General features: G+C 41.6%; 1 protein-coding gene across 1 annotated transcript; it reads right to left on the reverse strand.

The window, feature by feature from the left end:
• Window positions 1-2,322: 2,322 nt before the first annotated feature.
• Window positions 2,323-10,405, reverse strand: CCNJ (cyclin J). Its single transcript, XM_058029054.1, has 5 exons — window positions 10,331-10,405; window positions 8,440-8,650; window positions 5,794-6,093; window positions 5,540-5,699; window positions 2,323-4,095 (listed from the first exon to the last, which is right to left on the reverse strand). Exons 1-5 carry the CDS (start codon window positions 10,397-10,399, stop codon window positions 3,678-3,680), a joined length of 1,158 nt encoding a protein of 385 aa, XP_057885037.1. The 5' UTR covers window positions 10,400-10,405; the 3' UTR covers window positions 2,323-3,677.
• Between the last annotated feature and the right edge of the window lie 8,673 nt (window positions 10,406-19,078).

The raw sequence follows: 19,078 nt of genomic DNA on the forward strand, positions 1-19,078 counted from the left end.
TCTAGACAGACTTGACTTTTGCTGCCTTAAGAGTGAGGACAAACTTCCCAGATCAAAGTATCCATGTAATATGCATGCTATCATTGTGTTAGAGCATTGCCTTTGTTCCTTACAGGGATGGAGTACAGCTTGCTTTCCCTCTGGCCCTTTGTCCTCCAGAAATGTTTTCACTGTCAGTGGTTTATTCCTAAATGGATGGGTGAAAGTTAAGAGTCCTCATAATTTCATTTTTTAACTTTAGACAAATTCAATTTTAAGCACGCTTATTAATTTTTGTGACTCAGCCTTGCTACAAATATAAAGTGTGCACAGTGTTAGAAAGAAACAGAACTATTTCTAGTAAGCAAGAGTTAGAAGTTCAAAACAATCAAAAATATCTGTGCTAGGATACATCATGTGATTCTATAGTGCCTGCAGCATGACTGACCCTTCACAGCTATTGTAAATAACACTAGTGCTTGTGGCTCTTGACAAGAGGCTATTCCCACATCTCCTAAATGATTTCTAGTATTAGAAATCTGAGATTGCCAGCATTAATGGTTGCTTTTCTGCATGAGAACAAAATGAATTCCACCCGCTGGCTCTTGAGCTACTCGAGTTCTTTTGTTCTTTATTTCTTTGTTACAGCTGTGTACTAGACTCATTGTTGAAGTGTACAATATTTAGCATATGCTGTGGCTGCAATTAGTTTTAACGCTCCTTCCTGCATGATTTCCTTCCTACTTTTTTTTTTTCAATTGTGAAGTCTGAGTGTTCCTGAAGCTTATGATATGTCACAGAAAACAAGGGGGGAGGGAGAGAAAGAAGTCCTTACAGCTTCAGCCAGCTACACAGGGCAAGACAGTTTACATGCTTTTATAAAACACAATACAAAGCATAACACACACTGGAGCCTTCTTACTCAAAACTAGTTTTATTTTAAAAAATAAGTTGAATGCATAGCACTCACAAAGATTCCATTGTTTTGGACATTTTGCATTTAGAAGCACCATTCTTATTTATGCCATAAAAAACACATTTTGGTTCTAATAGTAAGAACAGTGTATTTTAATGTACACTGATAAAGCCCTTTTAAATAATATAGATTGAAACTGTTCAGTGTACATTTTCTCTGTAGTCATGATGCAACTGTAGTGTCAGAAAAAAAACTCAGACTAAGTAATAAATTAAAAACAAACAGTATGTAGTGGATCTTTTTACAATTGACCTAATGTCTTAAAATAGTCAAATAAAAAATACCCTATTAAATGTAAAGCTGTGGTATTAACTAAGTGAAAAAGCCCCCCACCCATTATAATTCCAGTGTTAAGTATTAGTTAAATTTTTATATATCAAATGCCTATGGGATAAATTTACTAATACCCCAAAAAAAGAAGAGCCTATACTGCTGTGTCACAAAAAAAGATGACAAGTTAGATGATTTGAAGATTTTACAGAAAAAAATTGCTACAGGCATCTGCTGTTATTTCAAGTCATGGTCTATTACAAGACTGTACATTCATAGCATCAGAGGTAGTTAGAACACTGAGGACTTGGATACAGCATTGCAACAAAATGAAACCAGCAGAAAGAAGTCCATTTCCCTCTAAAACGGGTAACAGTGCTGAGTGAAAAGCATGGCATCTTATAAGGTGGAAAGTCTCTACTTAACACTACTCTCAGACACAGGGAAATATTCATTAAGAGATGAAGAGAGCAGAGGAAAAAACCAAACCAACTTTCATTTTAATAAGGAATTGACCACACTATGCCTATTTCAAAGTTGATTCTCTAGGATAAAAGAGAGAGGGTCATCTTTTCCATTCATCCTCCTATTCTTCTTGACTTGCACATCTATGCTACAAAAGCCCACAACAGAAATTGGAATTTAAGACAAAACAAGAGAAACAGGATTTCTTCTCCTCAGCAATAAATAGGTTTTTTGTAGCATGTTATAATTTAGCTCTAGAAAGAATGAACACAGCTGTCCTCCTCCATTCTGAACATTGTGATGATAAAGCTTTCATCTTCGTATTGATAATGTAATTTAATTGCCCCTGCTTTCAAAACAGTTTCTGTAAGATTCACAATAATTCAGTGTCATTTGATGGAACACAACTTTAAGTGCTGCCACTAAGACAGGGAAGAAGATGGTGAAAAAACAAATGAAACTACCAAAAAAAGCCTTAAGCCCACGTACTACAAAGATATTTTAAAGCAGTAAGAATCCTGTTATTCATACCACTTCCTCCCACATTCTACCACAGGAGAAAGTCTGATATCTTCTTGTATTTAAAGAAAAAACAAAACACCCCCGTAAAAAAAAAAAACGCAACAAACACACAAAAGGACCCCAAAAACCATCTCTGTTAATATCTCTACCATAATTTTCATCCAAGAGGTGGATGAGTGAAGCTTTCTACCCTCAGCCTATCCACTCCACAGGAGACAGTGTAATTCCATAAAGTTCTACTATTAGCACCTTACTTGTGGTGAAGGAGTTCACTCTGCTAAATATTTTTGATCCACCCACTTGGAAGAGCAAATCTCTACATCTTCTTCTGGAACTCCCAAATAGCAGAAGAAAAAGTTGCCCCTTTATTACCTGAGAATTTTCCTCCACTATAAACATGACAGAACTGGATTTCTATCAGCATTTAAGTGTACTTTTTCTGTAGGGATGGTACTGTCAGTACAACTGGAGGATGCTTTCTGTTGGTTAATAGTATTCATGTATTTGTGTGTGTGTACAAAGAGGAATCACAGCCACTGTAAGTAGTTCTGGTACAGTACAATTTCAGTTGAAACTTTCTCTTTTCTTCAATTATCACACTGCTGGGCAGTAGTTCACATCTACATTCTGTGAACACTAACATATCCCTTTGGTACTCTGCATAGATGCCCTGAAGAAAAGCCACTCCACTTGCTATAGTCTCTTCCCCCTCTGCCTTCCTTCCCCGAGTTAAACCCAATTAGTGTACAAACCAGCAGCACAGAGTAACGAGTAGAAAAGTCCCTGAGTTAGTATGAAAGAGTTACTTTAAACACAAAAAAGATAGGGAGGATAAAAGAGGCAAAAATATACTGTCTGTCCTGTAAGGTACAAAACTTAAAAAACTAGCCAAAATACCAGTTAATTCACGTGTGTTAGCCTAAAGCAAATAACCAACACCAGTGGTGAAAAAGGGGCAAGATGATGGAGCTAGCCACATGAGATTTGTTTCTTCCTGTGATCTCCATGTACCTGCAGAAGTCTGGCATTCAGTGGATTCTTAAGTTTCAGTAAGTATAAAGTAAGTGTTAATACTGTATGGTGGGATGACATAAATGTCTTCAAAATAATACTGCATATCTCCTTCATTAAAAGATAAGTCTGTAGTTAGTCCACAGCTGGCTTTTTTTTGAGTAGTATTTCACAGACACACATTAGAAGCAGAATATTCTGAGTGTCAGAGGAAGAACACATTATCCCCAAGCATACAGGTTCTTTTTCAGAGGATGGTCTGTGTGCTAACTTTTTGCAGGCTGCTATTTGAGCTGTGGTACCGGTTGCCAGTCCAGTTGCTTTCTTTCCTGGGATGACACCTTTTTTAATTCAATTTTTTGCCCTCCAACTTTGAGGTTTAACAAAACGAAACCGTTTTCCACACAACTCTCTGCCCCAAAAAACAAACAAGCCCAAAAGCATTTTGTACTTATCACCTCTCAAAGCAGGGAGTAATGCAGGAATATCGTCCGTTCACTTGGTACGTCCGGTTGTAGGAGACACTGATGCACGGCTTCACGTCCAGCGGCACAGCCAGGGACATGGCAGCGCCCGTCTGCACGTGGCCTCGAGCCTGAGCACTGCTCTGCAGGGCAGCAGGGCAGCTCTGCAGTGGGTAGGAGGCTGTGTGAGTGGATGACAGTATCTGCTGGCAGCTCTGCTGCTGGGATGCTGGGTGGTGGAACTGCAAGGAGGGCTGGTGAGCCTGCAGGTACTGTGGCACGTGCTGGTGCTGCTGAGCATTGGCCTGCTGGGCACTGGGAGCTGGGGGCTGAAACACGGCGTGCTGGGCAGACTGAGCCTGTTGTCCTTTCTGCTTGTTTGCTTCCTTCACGTCGTTATCATGCGCACTAAAACAAAAGACAAAATACATCAAAATAGATATTCATGTAATTTAAACTCCTTTGAGTTAACTTTTAGAGCACTCTAAAAAATGATGCAAGTATCTGACAGCTTCCAAAATTTAAAAAAAAAAAAATTAGTTTTAGCTACCCTTTAAAATCACCTAAGGTTTCAAAATGTGGTTAGGGTACATTCTCTTTCCAGCATTTCACTTCATTGTACAGCAATAAAAAACACAGATAAAAGCCAAGTACAATACATGCAAGAGAGTGGGATCTAGAACCACAGTGCAGTAAAGTTTGCTATTGTACTTACACTGGCCAACAAATTGCTGGATTACCAGAACCTGAACTGGCTGCTTCTACCTAATTTAAATTAAACAGAATATAAGGTTCCTAAAGGAAAGATACCAGAAAGATTTGCAGTATCTACATTACAGTACTTAAAGATAATATGCATATAGGTATTAGATCCTGTTCTAGAGAGCAAAACCACTTCATTTTTTTTCCTTTGTCTCACCTTTTTCCTACCCTATCCAGTATGGCTCATCTGAATTCCCTTTGATTTACAACTGTCTGAAATATATCTAGACACACTCTCTTTCTCAATTCTATGCTGAGGTTAAGCAGATGCCACCTACACATTTCATTACTAACTTCCTGATGGTGCCTTCCCTATGTTCCAGAGCAATACTGAAAACACTTCTGCAACAGCACTTGCATGCTTTAGGTACTACTCCTTTCATCATACACATAAGTGAAGCCAACAGAGGCCATCAAGGATGATAATGTCACATTGCTAAGGCTGATGTGGTTCTTACAGATACAGCTGTGCATCTTCTGATCACAGCTATGTTAGACTTGGGTAACAGCAAATTTCTGTAGAGGGAAAGCAGATTGTCTACCATGCCTACCCGAGAAGGTTCATTTGGCATTCACTGGAATTTTTATCTTATGTCAGCTGTAATGCAAAAATGGATACAGCAAGAATAGATACAAACTCGTGGTTATCTCCTCCTGCCAAAGCTGGTCACCTAAACAGTCTGCAGGTTGGATCCATCATCTCTTTGGAGCATGCCTTGAACTTCCAAGGCATACAGTCATAGGCTCCTTTGCCTTTGGCACCCTTCACTATCTCTTTGCTCTCAGATCAGACTAGAGAGATTGGGAACAAGCTATTGAAGATGCTCAAAGCATCCCAGATGTTCAGTGGAAATGCAAGGCAGAAGTTTATTTGTTGAAAAATCAGGAAAGAGATTAGATCTGATAAAGTTTTCCCTTTTGGAAAGAGCAAAACAGTTATTGCCTAAAAATATGTACCAAACTTATACACAAGTATTTTTGGAACAGAGGAACGGAAATTTTTAAAGAAATGTAATTGCACTGCTGGCAGCAATTAAGCATAACAACAGATGCAGAGATGGGCTTAAAAAAGCCACTGGTGTTAACTCACATTAAGAGTCGCTCAATACACGGCACCAGGAAGTCCCAGGAGTAGGCAGTGAGGTGATGCAGCCGCGTGGGCCACGTGGGTGACAGACGCAGGATAATCCTTGAAGAAGCTACACATGCAGTAGCAACTAAAGAAGGGGCATAATTTAAAAATTCATGATCTAGAAAGAAGGAATAAGAAAAAAAAAAATCATTGAAGTTTGATATTGTCTGTCAAGACAACAAAGAAGTCATTATCTGAAATCTGTAACTCACCTTGCAATGATACTTCCAGAAAGTAATCAGCATATTTTGCCATGTATAACTTAGTCTTCTCTAAGCAAACCATTGGCCAGCCATCATGAAGATCAGTCTCATGGACAGCAATAGAAAGATAATAGTCGATGAAATGAGCAGCAGTTGGAAGGCACAGATTCCACTGAAATGTTTCTAGCAACAACAACTCCATATGAAGCAAATTCTGTTTTGTAAGTACCAAATTCATGTTAGTCATACAACCCAAGCTGTTCAGCTGTTCAAGTTTGGGAACACTGTCTTCCTTTTCTTCAAATTTACCTTCAGGTGAACAGAAAGAGGAGGGAAAAAAAAAAAAAGGTTCAGCACATATTCACTATAAAATGGATTACAGCTAATGTCTTGTTGGTCATATTTCAATTCTACTATGTCAAACAAGCTTGAGACTTTCCTGCAGATGCAAAGCTCAAATAGACTATGTTATTAGAGACAAAAAGGGGTATGTACTAAAATGGGCTAAATTTCAGCAGATAATGTCAAACACTGTGTAGGATATTGTGCAGTGCCATGTTTCCTGTTGGTTTTCCCATGGTGGCACACAGAAGCCAGCTGCCAAGAGCAGAATATTAGGACATCACTGACACTACATATGCAAGTTTTTGTCACCCAATTATTGTATAATGTGTCCCCACCATCAATGAAATACCACTTTGATGTGACTTGGCAAACACACCACAAAAGCATTTGGCTTTAATCACCCTCCCACCCCTGCACACCCTTTTTGTGTCTAAAACTCATTAGAGCATAGCTAGAGCTCCAGCCAACCTGGCTGCTTTTAATGCCTGCAATGGTAGGTGCAGTTCTGTACTTGAGATCTGGCAAACAAGTGGACTTCAGCAACATGCATCTGAAAACCTCCTCTGCCACATAACCTGTTGCAACCTTCCTTGGACTTTCAACTTGTCAGGCCTGTATGTTTTTAGCCTAAAGCAAAACTGTGTATGTAGAAAACCCATTAATAAGAGAAACAAGTGTCACATTTCCATACAGTTTGCCATATGGTTGTGCTATTTCAATTTCATTGCAAATTCTTTCCATCTTACACTCTCTATTCAGTGCTATATGATAGGTTGTAAATGCACATTCTTTGAGTTTTGCAGGACTGAACATACATGAACATTTACTTTTTTCAACAGTGGAGGTACTTATATAGGACTTAATCCAATACTGGTGCCAGTCTGTTAGTTTTTGTTTCCCATACTCCAGTAATCACAGAAATAAAACTTCAGGAGTCACATAATAATTCCTCTTATTACTTCTTTAACCTTATCAGATATATCACAGTGTCATAACTTATTACACCACTGATTAAACTGCTTGTTTGAGGCACACAGGGCAAAAGTTTAAAACAGCATTTTGCTTCTCTCTCAACCAATCCATACACAGCTTCTCCAGGCTTTTAGATCTCTACTTGCAGCTTGCCATGAACTATGGCAGAGGTTTGTTTAAAAAAAAAAAAAGTCTCTTCAGAACATGAATTTAATTTGAAAATCTGGCATTAGTTCAAAGCCAATCCATTTTCCTAAATGGATTACAGTGGTTTCTGAGGCAATGTTTTCATACTCAGCACGACACCCTTTGCCAAGAGAAGATTACTAGCTGGTGGCACCTAGTCAAAGTCTGCCCTCAGAAGAACATGGAATAACCCTTTTCTGGTTTAACTGCTCTGCTGAATAGCTGTATTGGTGGACATGGGATGCAGTGAAAGATGAAATCTGTCCAATACCACTGCACTCCAGTTTTGTAGCAAAGAGGGCCTAGAGCCCTTACTGGGAAAAATGAGAAGAGATTCAGAGAAACAGATCAGCAGAAACTGAACCAACAGTTAGTTCTGCTGCCAGGACCATTTTCTCTGACCTCTATTTCTCTGTGACCAAGTGCCAGCAGGTTTCCCAGCAAAGGGCACCCTTATTTTTTCAGGGATACTGAAAAGGGGTCCCCGAATGTTGAAAGGTGGATACACACCACAAGAATCTGATGTCACTATAAGCAGCACTGTTTATAATGAGTGTTTGTAATTAATTCTGTCTTCAGAGTACTGTGTATTCACCAATGCATTTTACCTGTGTTACACTTTTTATGTGACAATACAGGATTTATGTTAGCCTTAGCTCGCTTAAATAACACTGCCATTTACAAAAATCTGGAGTATTCTAGAACTACACAGCACAATCAGAAGGATGCAGTGCAGTCTACACATGGTTTATTTAATTTCTTTCTTTATCACAGATAGGCAAATTTCTCATTTCCAGCACAGAATGGACCTATTTTGAGATAGACTGTCTTTCTAGAGGTTTCTGTTTCTACAACACAGGTCTTAAGTTCACATTAGAATAATTTGTTTACAAATATAAACATTCGTTTTTGATCTCAGCTTGTTTTTTCCCACCCTCAGTTTCATCAGATGCCAACAGAAATCAAAACAAGTCTAAAGAAATGTTCTACCAACTGGGCCAAACCGATATGCACTGCTTATCGTTTATATATCCACTTTATATCATTTATATAACCACTTGGCTTCCTCCACCTGCTCCATCCCACCCAGACATGCTCTGCATTTGGCAGTAGAATCGACCAGTCCAGTAAAGTTTGGTGCCACATACTTACTTGCCAAAAGTAAACAGGACAGAGCAACCACGTGCAGCTGCTGTGTGGAGATGTCGTAGCGGTCCATGAAGAGGTCCAGCAGGTACACAGCCAGGTGGCGCGCAGCAGGACACAGCCTGAAGCGGTTGCTCACAATGGCAATCAGGTCTGCAAAGTATCTTCTCAGGTGTAACTGGGGAGACTGGCCTTTGTAAGGGGGCAGCTTTAGCTCCTAGGTGAACAGCAACAGGAAATTTTATTAAAATTATGATTTAGTTTGAAGTGGTATCAGATTAATACAGCTGATATTTTAATATTTCTAACGGAAGTTTCAAAGGATTTCTCCCTTCTTCCCTCTGTTCTCATAATTTCAGAATTCCTTTTCAGCAAAAAAAACATATATTTGTTGTATTACAGAACAACTAAAAAATACTTTGCTTTGTTTCTGCACAATATTAACAAACTAAAATTTAGCATATTTCATCTGGGCAATCAGACAGAGAGACTTCAGCTTTTACCATGTCTGTTGTATTGTCTCTGCTGCAAAGGCTGTACAAGGGCATGCAATTCCTCAGCTGCTTCAATGCAAAGTTCAATAGTTAACTCAACCCCTCTCTTGCTACAGCTCAGTCTGGGCAACCAGACTTTGTACTGAAGTGTTCGCATGTTCTAGAGCTGCCAGATCTCCTGAACAGCCAGCTGACCCTCAGGAAGGGGAGCGGGTGTGCCTGACCCAACGTTGGCCTCGTGCACGGTAAAGCGCTGCCCCGGTGTGACTGATGGCACACTGACACTGACTGCAGCGCGCTCTAAGGCACCTCAGCTCACAGGGTCTCACACCTGGGGGGAGGACCCCTCAAAACAAAGGTCCTACATTTGAGCAAATCTGTGCCATGATCTATTTTGAATACAAAATTTGGACTGGTAAAAAAAAAACCGACCAGGCTCCGGCCGAGAAGCCAGTACCTCTTCTTGTATGCAGCAGACCAGCAGTGCTGTCCTCTGTCCCCTTTATAATGAATAAATTTACGATATGGACTGTGCACCCACACGCTGTGTTCAAGTAGGATTTGGAGAACATTTGCAGCAAAAATTCTCTTGATTAACTTAACTTAATGACATCAAGTTGCAATGGAGTCAAATTTTTCAAAGTTTTAATTTAAATACAAAGTTTTGAAACGTGCTATTGAAGTGAAACAAAAGCCCACAAACAAACTTCCCACCTACTAAGCTTTATAATTCACTTCTCACAGCACCAACTTAGCTTTAGTAAAGATAATCTAGTAGCAAATAAATGATCCTCTCCTTCCTTTATTTCCCTCCATCACCGGAAAAAGAGTAAAGCAATCAAGACTCCGGGAAAAGTAATCCGCTCATCGAGTATCATCAAGCAACAAAAGCGCTGTTTTAGCAGGTTCGGTCATTGTAAACGGATTTTTAGCCCAGGTGTTAAGAGGTGCTTTATCAAAACACTCTCGAAGAACAACTCCGAGACAATCGAAGCAACTTCTAAGCAATTACCTTAACCCTCTACTGTTAACGCTGCCAGCGTTTCTTTCACTGGGTTTTTGTTTGGCTAGTAGTTTTTGGGGTTTTTTTGTGCTCCAATAACACCACAATGCTTTCTGCCCAGTTTAAACCTTGCAAATGTCTCAAGACCGGCACCGGGCGCACCGTGAGCCCTTGCCGTCTCCAGGGAGCAGCGGGCGCACAGTCCGGCCGCTCGGATCAGCTGTCACGGCCGCGGACAGACGGACAGACGGCTCGGCGAGCTCCGAGTTCACAAAAGCCAATTCCGCCGAGCACGACCGCCCCAGGCGCGCCCTCCGCCCGCTGCCCCCGCGGCGGCTCCGCCGCCCGGAGCCTCACAATGACGCCGGGGCCGCCCCCAGCCCGGCTCCCCCCGCGGTACCTTGTATCGAAGCGCTTGGTGGATGTCGGCCGCCAGCTGTCCTGTCCACCACTGCGCCTCCAGCTCCATCGGCGGCGCGGCGCCCGGGCCCAGGCACCGGGGAGGAAGCGGCACTCGCTGAGAGCGGGACAGGCAGCACCACCCTCGCCCCTTTCTGGCTCGCCCCCGGCTAACCGCGATCAGCTGATGCGGGGCACCCCCGGCCCCCTAGCCCAGCTGGCCGCCATGCGGGGCACAAGTGCGGCTCGTTAAGCCGCCCCCTCCCGCCGCGGGGCACGGCCGGGCGAGGGGGTCGCGGAGGCGGTGGCGGCGGCCGCGGGGGAGGCGGCGGGGCGCGGCCCGGGACACCAGAGCGCGGCGCGGCGGCCCCGGGGCTCCGCCGCCATCACGCGGCGCCGCGCGCCGCGCCCATTGTTAAAGGGCCGCGCGTGTACAAAGCCGGGCAGCGCCCGCACGGGCCCGCCCGCCTGCCAATCGCCGGCCTCCTTACAGCGCGGCCCTCACCGCTGCCAATCGCCGGCCGCTTTACAGCGCCCCCGGCCGCCAATCAGCGGCGGCAGGCGCGGGCCGGAGGTGGGCGCCTCTGGGCCCGGGGAAGGTGCGGGCGGGGCGGCCCGGCCGGGGTCCCTCAGCCGGGGCAGTGCGCTCAGCCGGCCGGAGCACAGCTGTCTGTGGGCCCCCAGCAGCTCCGGGTAGCACTTTTCTTTTTTTTGGCCCTCTTATTCCCATTTCCCTAATTTCCCCCGGCTCTTTCCCCGTTGGCTCAGCTGTGAGGGTTCAGCACGTGGCGGTGGCAGCGCCTCGCTCAGCTCCTGCCCTGCAGCGCATTGTCCCGGCCGCGGTGCGGGGCGCACACGCCTCCTCCGAGCTCTGAGGCTCCAGTCCCGGACTTTGGTTCCCCGCGGGTGAAGTCCCGGCAGGAGGTTTGCAGGAGCGTGCATCCTCCCTTTCAGGAGCTGGTGCCGCTCACCTGAGCGCTCACCAGGAGACCGAGAGCTCCCACTCGTGCCCCTGGCTAACAGAGCCTTTTCCTTGCTGCTTTCTACTCCCCGGTAACCCCCCGCTACAGGCACCTTACAAAATGAAACTTAGTGCTTTATAGTCCTTCACATATTTGAATTTATAAATATTGAACCAACTAGTTAATGAGTAAAACCTGGTACAACAGGTGATGCAAAGTGATGGAGAAGAAATGCTTTGGGTGCAATTTTTTTGTTGAGAGAATATATTTAATTTTTTGTTTCTACCTTTGCTCATACATGATTTTTTTCCCTTTTAATTAAGAAAATAGAAACCAACTTTTTGACATAACCAGTTTAATGACTCTAGAGGGAGCTGTAAAAGCCTGTTCCTGTGTCTAATGGGTAACCCTATAGACTACAGTAGTCCCTTTCAGCTGAGGTGTGCTCATAGGTGGAAGCTTTTCTTTTTGAGGACAAATTTTTGGACTGTTTCCATTGATAACAGATGTCATTATAAAATGCATAATTTCCTGAAGGAAAAAAGCAAGAAAAGTTTGGAGTTATTTTTCTTGGTGTATAATTACAAAAATATTTCAACTATTTAGATTAGCTATCTGAGATCTACGGACTATTGACAAATTAGTATTTTCCTGGTCCAATGGCTTTTTGTCTCATTTCTGTACATTGTTTTATAGGCAAATGCACACTCAAGCTAATTTTTATATTTGCAGATATATTGTTTTTAAATTGTTCATCTTTGAAGAAAGGTAATACCAAAGTGTGTGTTTCAAGGATAAGTCTCAAAACCAGATTCCGAATGGGGACACTGTCTTTTATAAAATCTTTATTGCCTTCAAAAATGTGTTGCCTGCATGAAGAGAAGGCTAATAAACACCAACATGCTAAAACCTGTTACAATGGGCCCAAAGAGGGAAGTGATGGTTCTTCTCTTACTGCTGTTAGCAGTGCGGCCTCCCCCTAGAGCTTTTAATCACTGTGGATTAGTCTGGTGCTGGACTGTTAAGCTGGGAAAAAAATACTGATGCTTGCTGACTTATTTCTGAGATATGCTTGATTGGCTTGGCTAGGAAACAGCATCCTCATAAGGCTATGTACTCTGAGAACTATTCCATTTATATATAACAAGAAAAACAATGATGTCATTGTTAAGTGCCACTGCAAGGTGGAGTGAGCTGTGGAACTCCCTATTTCAGATTCTTTTCCCCATTACAATCTATGTTAATTGTTGGTCTTGTGAACAGTTACATCTGTCTGCTTTTCACGCAATGAAAACATAGGTTTGGAAAGAGCTTCATCATCCTGCCCAAGGCCAGGATTGCTTTTGGCATGCATTTTTCTAATCTTGGAGACATTCAGAAAACCATCCTATTGAAAAAGCCAGAGCACTTAAGTACAGCCTGGTTATCTGCAGGAAGCTTACATCCTATCAGCTGTTAACAATCAGCCATTGGAATAATCTCCTCAGGGAAGTGCAGGATTCCCCAGCGTTGGACACTTTAAAGATTCGGTGGAGTAGGGTGTTGGGACATTTTGCTTTTGCCAAGAAGGTTTGGACAAGATGATGCTGGAGCTCCCCTTCCAACTTGGTATTCTATGACCTCAGTTTATGCCTTAGCCCCAGCTGGAAGATTTGAGAATAATCTTGGAGTGCTGAGCTGAGGCTGGTTGTTTTCAGAGTTTGCAAGATCACACTTTTGAGGTTTGAATGGGAATGGGAGTAGCACAATTGTAGTGAGAATAGGTTAATACAGCTTCTCTACATGCCTTACAAACAATCCTAAGTGTACCGACCACTGGAGTTTTTTTAGCCAGTCCAGATTTCATCTACTTGCAGTTGTCAAGGCTGTGTACAGTTTTAAAAGTATTCCTACCTTAGTCCCCTCTATGTAAGTCAGGATAGAACAAAAACCAGCTCAGCAAGTCCTTAGAATAAACAGAGGATATTAAACGTGACTTTCAGTGGCAGAGTTACATTTTCTTAGCAAGAAACTGAAAGCATGAAGTATGTGTAGTATATAGAACCTGAGAAAACAGCAGAATTAAATGTTGTGGGACCATTTTGAAATTGGTATCCTCTTTCTGTAAATGACCCTGGATCACCTAAGCAAATATGTGTGTCTCAGGGGGGGAGTGAAATTGGCTGTGAGAGCTGCTGTCTGTGCTTTGAAAAGGTGCCAAGTAGCAGGAAATACCGTTATTCTTGGAACTCACCAAGAAAAATTATTACCCCGAGCTACATCCAAAATAGGCTAGAATGTAACCTGTGAAATCTGGACTAAAATCCCTGTAACATTTTTGTGGAATCTTCTGAAGAGGATGCTGCAGAAGTCTTACAATTTATGGACCTGTAATTCACAGGTTATAGTCCTAACACGGTTTCAGACGTGGTGGGTGAGCTGGCTTCTCTTTGTAGTTACCGGGAGGTTAGATCTGTATCTCAGGAGTTAATGCATGCATTTATGTGTTTAAGCTGTTTTTTCCTCCCCTGCTTTTCTTCTGATGGTTCTTGGCCTATGAAAAAAGAAATTTGACTTTTAAAATACAAATTAAGAACTTGAAAGTAATTGCCAAGTACAGCAAAAGCTCTGATCCTGCAAACCACATTAGAACCCATTTACCCCTCCCAGTATAAAAGGATCTGTTTCTGGTGTACTGTTCTTCGTTTTAATGGTACATCAGCCACAGAGAACAAGTTTCTAAAGACTGACACTCCTGTGCCCCTTGCCATGAGATATATCTCTGAACTTTGGATTTGTCTTGACTGGCAGAATGAGATGAATCAACACACAATCAGCACCCAGGATGGAAGCTAAATTCTGGGGTGATATAGCACTGAAATAAACAAATAATGGCTCAATTGCTGTGTTAATTGTGGGCTTTGTTTATTGGTTCTTGCTTTTGTTTTGTTGCTCCTTGGTCATTCTCATCTGAATAAAGACATGGTAATTCCTTAAAAGGCATTTCTGAAGTATTTAGTTTTTGGAACTAAAATGTAAGGGAATCTCAGTTTTGTAGAACTGAGAATAATTTAACAAAAAAAAAAAAAAAAAAGTGCAGACTTAGTTCCTGAGTTTCTTGGGGCTGAGAAAGTTCTACTTTTTTTCTGTCATTGGTCTTATTTTCAAACAAAGGCTGCATCTGATGACATTCATAGCAGTAATATTTCAAGGGCATTTAATTAAAGGGAATGAATCACCCTGAAGACAGGACTGTAATTGCTCACAGAGCTCTTTTACAGCATGGTGGTAGATGAAATGTGCCATGTTGGTAGAAAGTCTTAACACTTCATAAGGATTAATGAAGGAAGTCTCATACAGAAAATACTCTGGGGTTGTATTTGTAAATCCTATATTGAATGCTAAAGGTACTCTGTGGTTAGGATTTTCAAAGTTGTCTGGGGATTTGAATTCCCAGAATAGCTACTGAAATGTGATTAATAGATTTGATCTGAGCTGGTAAATATCCTTTGGAACTGTTGACTTTAGTTGTTAATATGGCTATTAATACAGAAAACATCTGAGAATGCTCAGGCCTGAGCAATACATGCTTTTCATGAAGCATTTTGATGAACAATTTGGCTTTAAATATTTTCCCATCTTCTGGAAAGCTATTATAAAAATGTGCACCCATGACTGTTTTATTTGGCATTAGGATGAATGTATATGTTTTTGATAATGTGTTGGATGAAGGAAACATTTGTATACGTGGAAGGGTGTTGGTGGATATAAGTTGCACTGGGGGGGGTTGTTCTTTTCTGTAAGTTGCACTCTTGGTTGTCAGTAACTAAAAAGATGGAGGAATTTTGCATCTAAAGCAAATGTACTTCCTGCTTGGAGGGCTGCAGCTCATTTGACTGGAATTTAGTAAAGGTTATTTGTTGTGCAGTTGGCTTAGGGATGGGGGGAGAGCAGTTAGGAATACTCAGTTGTTCCTGTCAAATATATTGATTTACTTATATCCTTATATCCACAGAATTGAAGCAGGGCAAACTGGCCTATTCCTTTTCATTTCAAACTTGAGGTCCATCACAGATTTTTTTTTTTAATTTTTTTTTTTAATATATTATCTGGAGCTAGCCCAGGCAGAGCACCACAAAGTTAATGCTTTTGTCTGCTAGAGGTCCCCAGGAGGAGAACTGCCTGCAGATGTGGGACAGGGGCACTTAACTTTGTGGTGCTTCTTGTTCAAGTACTTAACTAGTCGAGTTCCATCTCAGTCGAAGCACAAGTGGAAAACTTCACACTTCCAGTTGTTCCTAATGAACGGCCAATTGCTGCTAGTGAATAACAAAAATTATTGTCTGTTCAGAGGGTTTGGTAAGCTAGTTTCATCTGTTGGGATTTACATGCACAGATGTGAAGAGTGCAGCACTGATTTTTAGGTTAGGGAAGGCTACTCCAAAGTCGTTCTGGGGCTGTCTCTTCTCTGGGCTGAACAAGCCCAGATCACTCAGCTTCTGTTCAAAGGGCAAGTGCTCCAGTCTCTCCCCATCTTGGTGGCCCTCTGATGGATTTGCTCCAGTTAGTCCGTGTCCAGTGTCGTCGTCGTACTGGGAGGAGGAAGGTGGCCCAAAACTGGATGCACTATTCTAGATATGGTTCAGTGAATGATAAGAAAATGGTAAAAATAAATATTTTTTGCTTTTTAGCTATGGCTCGGTTAACACAGGCCAAATGCTGTCAGCCTTTTTCAGTGCCAGAGCATATTGTTGACTCTTGTTCATCTTGCCGCTGTAGGAGCCTTCAGCTTCCCTGCAGTGCTGGCTGGCCTGTGTTGTGCTCCCTCCAGGATGTTTGCCAGGGTCACAGCATGGTTTACTCTGTGTCCACAAAGCAAACAAACAAAAAAACCTGGCCAAATATGAAGAATGATAAATTTCAGCAGATTTGTGACTGGGGTAAATCCTGCCAAATCCCACAGGGATAATGTATATTCAAAGTGTTGTACTCCTTGATCCATTATTCAGAAGTGCTGTACCTTAATCAGTTGTGTTGTTAGGGATGAGCCTGTGGTTTGGGGCTGCAGTAAATAGGAATAGTGATTCCCAACATGATCATAGATGACAATGAGATTTGGGATCTTGTTCTGCCTCAGTGTCCAATGCATGTGGCCAATTCTGCTTCTGACAGCCAGAGCCTAGGGGTTCCTAATGTAATCTTAGCATCTCACTATGCTGAAAGAATTTGAGAGTTTTATGTGTTTGGGACACATTTTACTGTCAGGCACATGGTCCCATGTTGAAGGAGCTGATTAATATATCTAGATAGTGTAGATGTACCTTTCTTGAGGTTTATGGACAAGCAGACCTTCACCTCAGCTTCCAAATATCCTCATGTTATTTATTGTGTAATCACCTACTCACCACACATCTAGTCAAGACATGTTTTAATAGACATGAGTCAGTACTCCTTATTTTCACTCATTGCATTGTGACTCATTACACCCACTGCATTATTAGAAATACAGAAACATACTTCCATTTGGATATTGCTGAAAGCACTGTGATCACTGGTTTGACCAGTATGTTAAATGATCAATACATTTGAAAGGATCTCTGGATGGAAGGGTAAAATGAACCTAAAATGTTTGGCTTCACAGCTTGTTGCCAAGTGCTGCTCCCCTCTGAAATTGTGACCCCCATTTTGAGTTAGACTGGGACATGTGTTTGATGAACACATGCAGAAAAGCAATGCCTTTAACGAGTAGTTAACAACCCGTGGGTGGAAGGGTTCAGTCGAAAGACTTTTTCTGTTGAAATTAGTCATCACTGACTGATTCTCTGACAATAGCAGACAGTATTAAGGTTGCCCTTCTCTTAGAGCAGAACCTACCTCACAACTGCTCTGTAAGAGATGGGAGAAGCTGGTGAGGCAAAGCTCATTTTGAGCTTTAATCAACCTCACAGTTGGGGGACAAGTGCTCTAAAGAGTCAGTGTGCATCTCTGGGCTCTATTTAGTTGCTTTGCACATTGCCATGACTGTGAGCACATTTTCAGAGGAACTCATCTATTCATTTTCTTGTCCCATTCAGAAGTACTTTAAAGGACAATGTTTAAGAACCATGTGTTTTGTACTGCTTGCAAAATGGAGTCATGTTTGCTTAGCATTTTGAATGCAAAACACTGCATACGAAAAAATGATATAAATCTCAGGCTGAAATTAGAGCTAACCATATGGTAAATAAACAATATCTGTGAAACACTCACACACTACCATATCTTAAATTTGTACAAGATTCTCTTTGGCAAGAAAATAAACTAGCACTTCATGTTTCTCTTCTCACTAATGGCCTCTTATGAAATGCCAGCATGTGTTTTTTCTTTAAGTGGTGGTCCAACAATTTCAAAACAGATGGTAAAAGTCAATCTTTGTGTTTGAATCAGTACTTTGTCTAGTATGTGACTGTGATTAGAGTAGGTATTGCTTGTAAGAAATAAGCTGATTGATACTGCTGTGTGTTTGTTTTGTGGATGTTTGCTTTTGAGAGTAGTTTGTAAATTACTCTTTGCTTGAAATTGTCTGTAGAATTCTTTGGAATTTACCATTTGAAACTACATCTGCAGTTGGTCATTTACCATGTTACTTAACTGTAAAAGCCAAGTGTTATTATTGTTGGTTCACTGTTGCTTTTTGTAAATAATCATCAGAATTGAATTGAACTGAGTTCTGATCTTCCATTAAAGGTTTCATAAACGTAAAGAGTGCCTTTTAAAGTTCTCCTGAGCATGTGTTAGTGTGTTTACTGCTCAAAACTGGCTTTTTGTATCTCCATGATGTTGTAGGGAAGCAAGAGCTCTGGACTGCAGAAGGTGAAGGGAGATGCACCTCAGCAATGTTGGTGTGAACATGTGGCTGCAGGTGATTGGGATGGGAGCATATGGTGGGATGGAGTTGGAGAGGAGCAGAAACAGATGATTAATAGGATTGATCATGAGCTGGTAAATTTTTAGAGATTGATATTCAAAGCAATGCTCAGACACTGATATTGTGCTTGGTTGGGGTCACCATGGAAAAGTTGGTGGTTCAAACAGCTTCAGGTATTCATTGCTGGGCCAACATGTCTGTTAGATCACAGGGGCTAAATGTGGAGGGAAAAAAGCATGTCAGATTAGACTGCCTTTTCCAGTCTTTACTAATGATGTTTATTTAAGGTTTCAGATAAACAATTCCATCGTTATAAACTAGAAGTGAAATTAAAAAACTCACCCACATTACTTATGAAAACCAGAGGTATAATGCTGCAGGCGTGGAGTCACAGATGCTAGAACCAATTTGGGTAAGGGTTTAACAAAATGTTAAATTCAACTTTTGGATTAGTATAAGTAGTTTAAAAATGTGCTGCTGCAGAAACTCAAAACTTTAATCTTTGGCATTAAGTTTCTCTGATAGTTCAGCTTTGTTTAAAATACTTATTGGGTTACTCTTGTGCTGTTTATATCAACAGTTGTCTCTTACTGTAACACTTAGATTATACAAGAACAGGAATCACCTGTCCTCTGACAGACCTTGAAAACTCATGTAAAAATATAAAGCAAAAATAAGCTCTGTAATTTATATTCTTTCTATTCTATTTCTATCACATCTCAATGTGATCTGTGTAGATCCTTCTATTGTTCAAATTTCTGCTGCTGACTGATCCAACAGCCATAGATCTGTGGTAGTGCCTGTGGAAGCCTGGTCTTAGCTATGGATGAGAACATTTGTATCCTGGGTATTTGAGTTTCACCTCCTTGTTCCGTGAAAACTGTTAGTTAGCTGTGGCCCA

Source organism: Melospiza georgiana, chromosome 8 (assembly GCF_028018845.1).
Source record: "Melospiza georgiana isolate bMelGeo1 chromosome 8, bMelGeo1.pri, whole genome shotgun sequence".
NCBI classification, from domain to species: domain Eukaryota; kingdom Metazoa; phylum Chordata; class Aves; order Passeriformes; family Passerellidae; genus Melospiza; species Melospiza georgiana.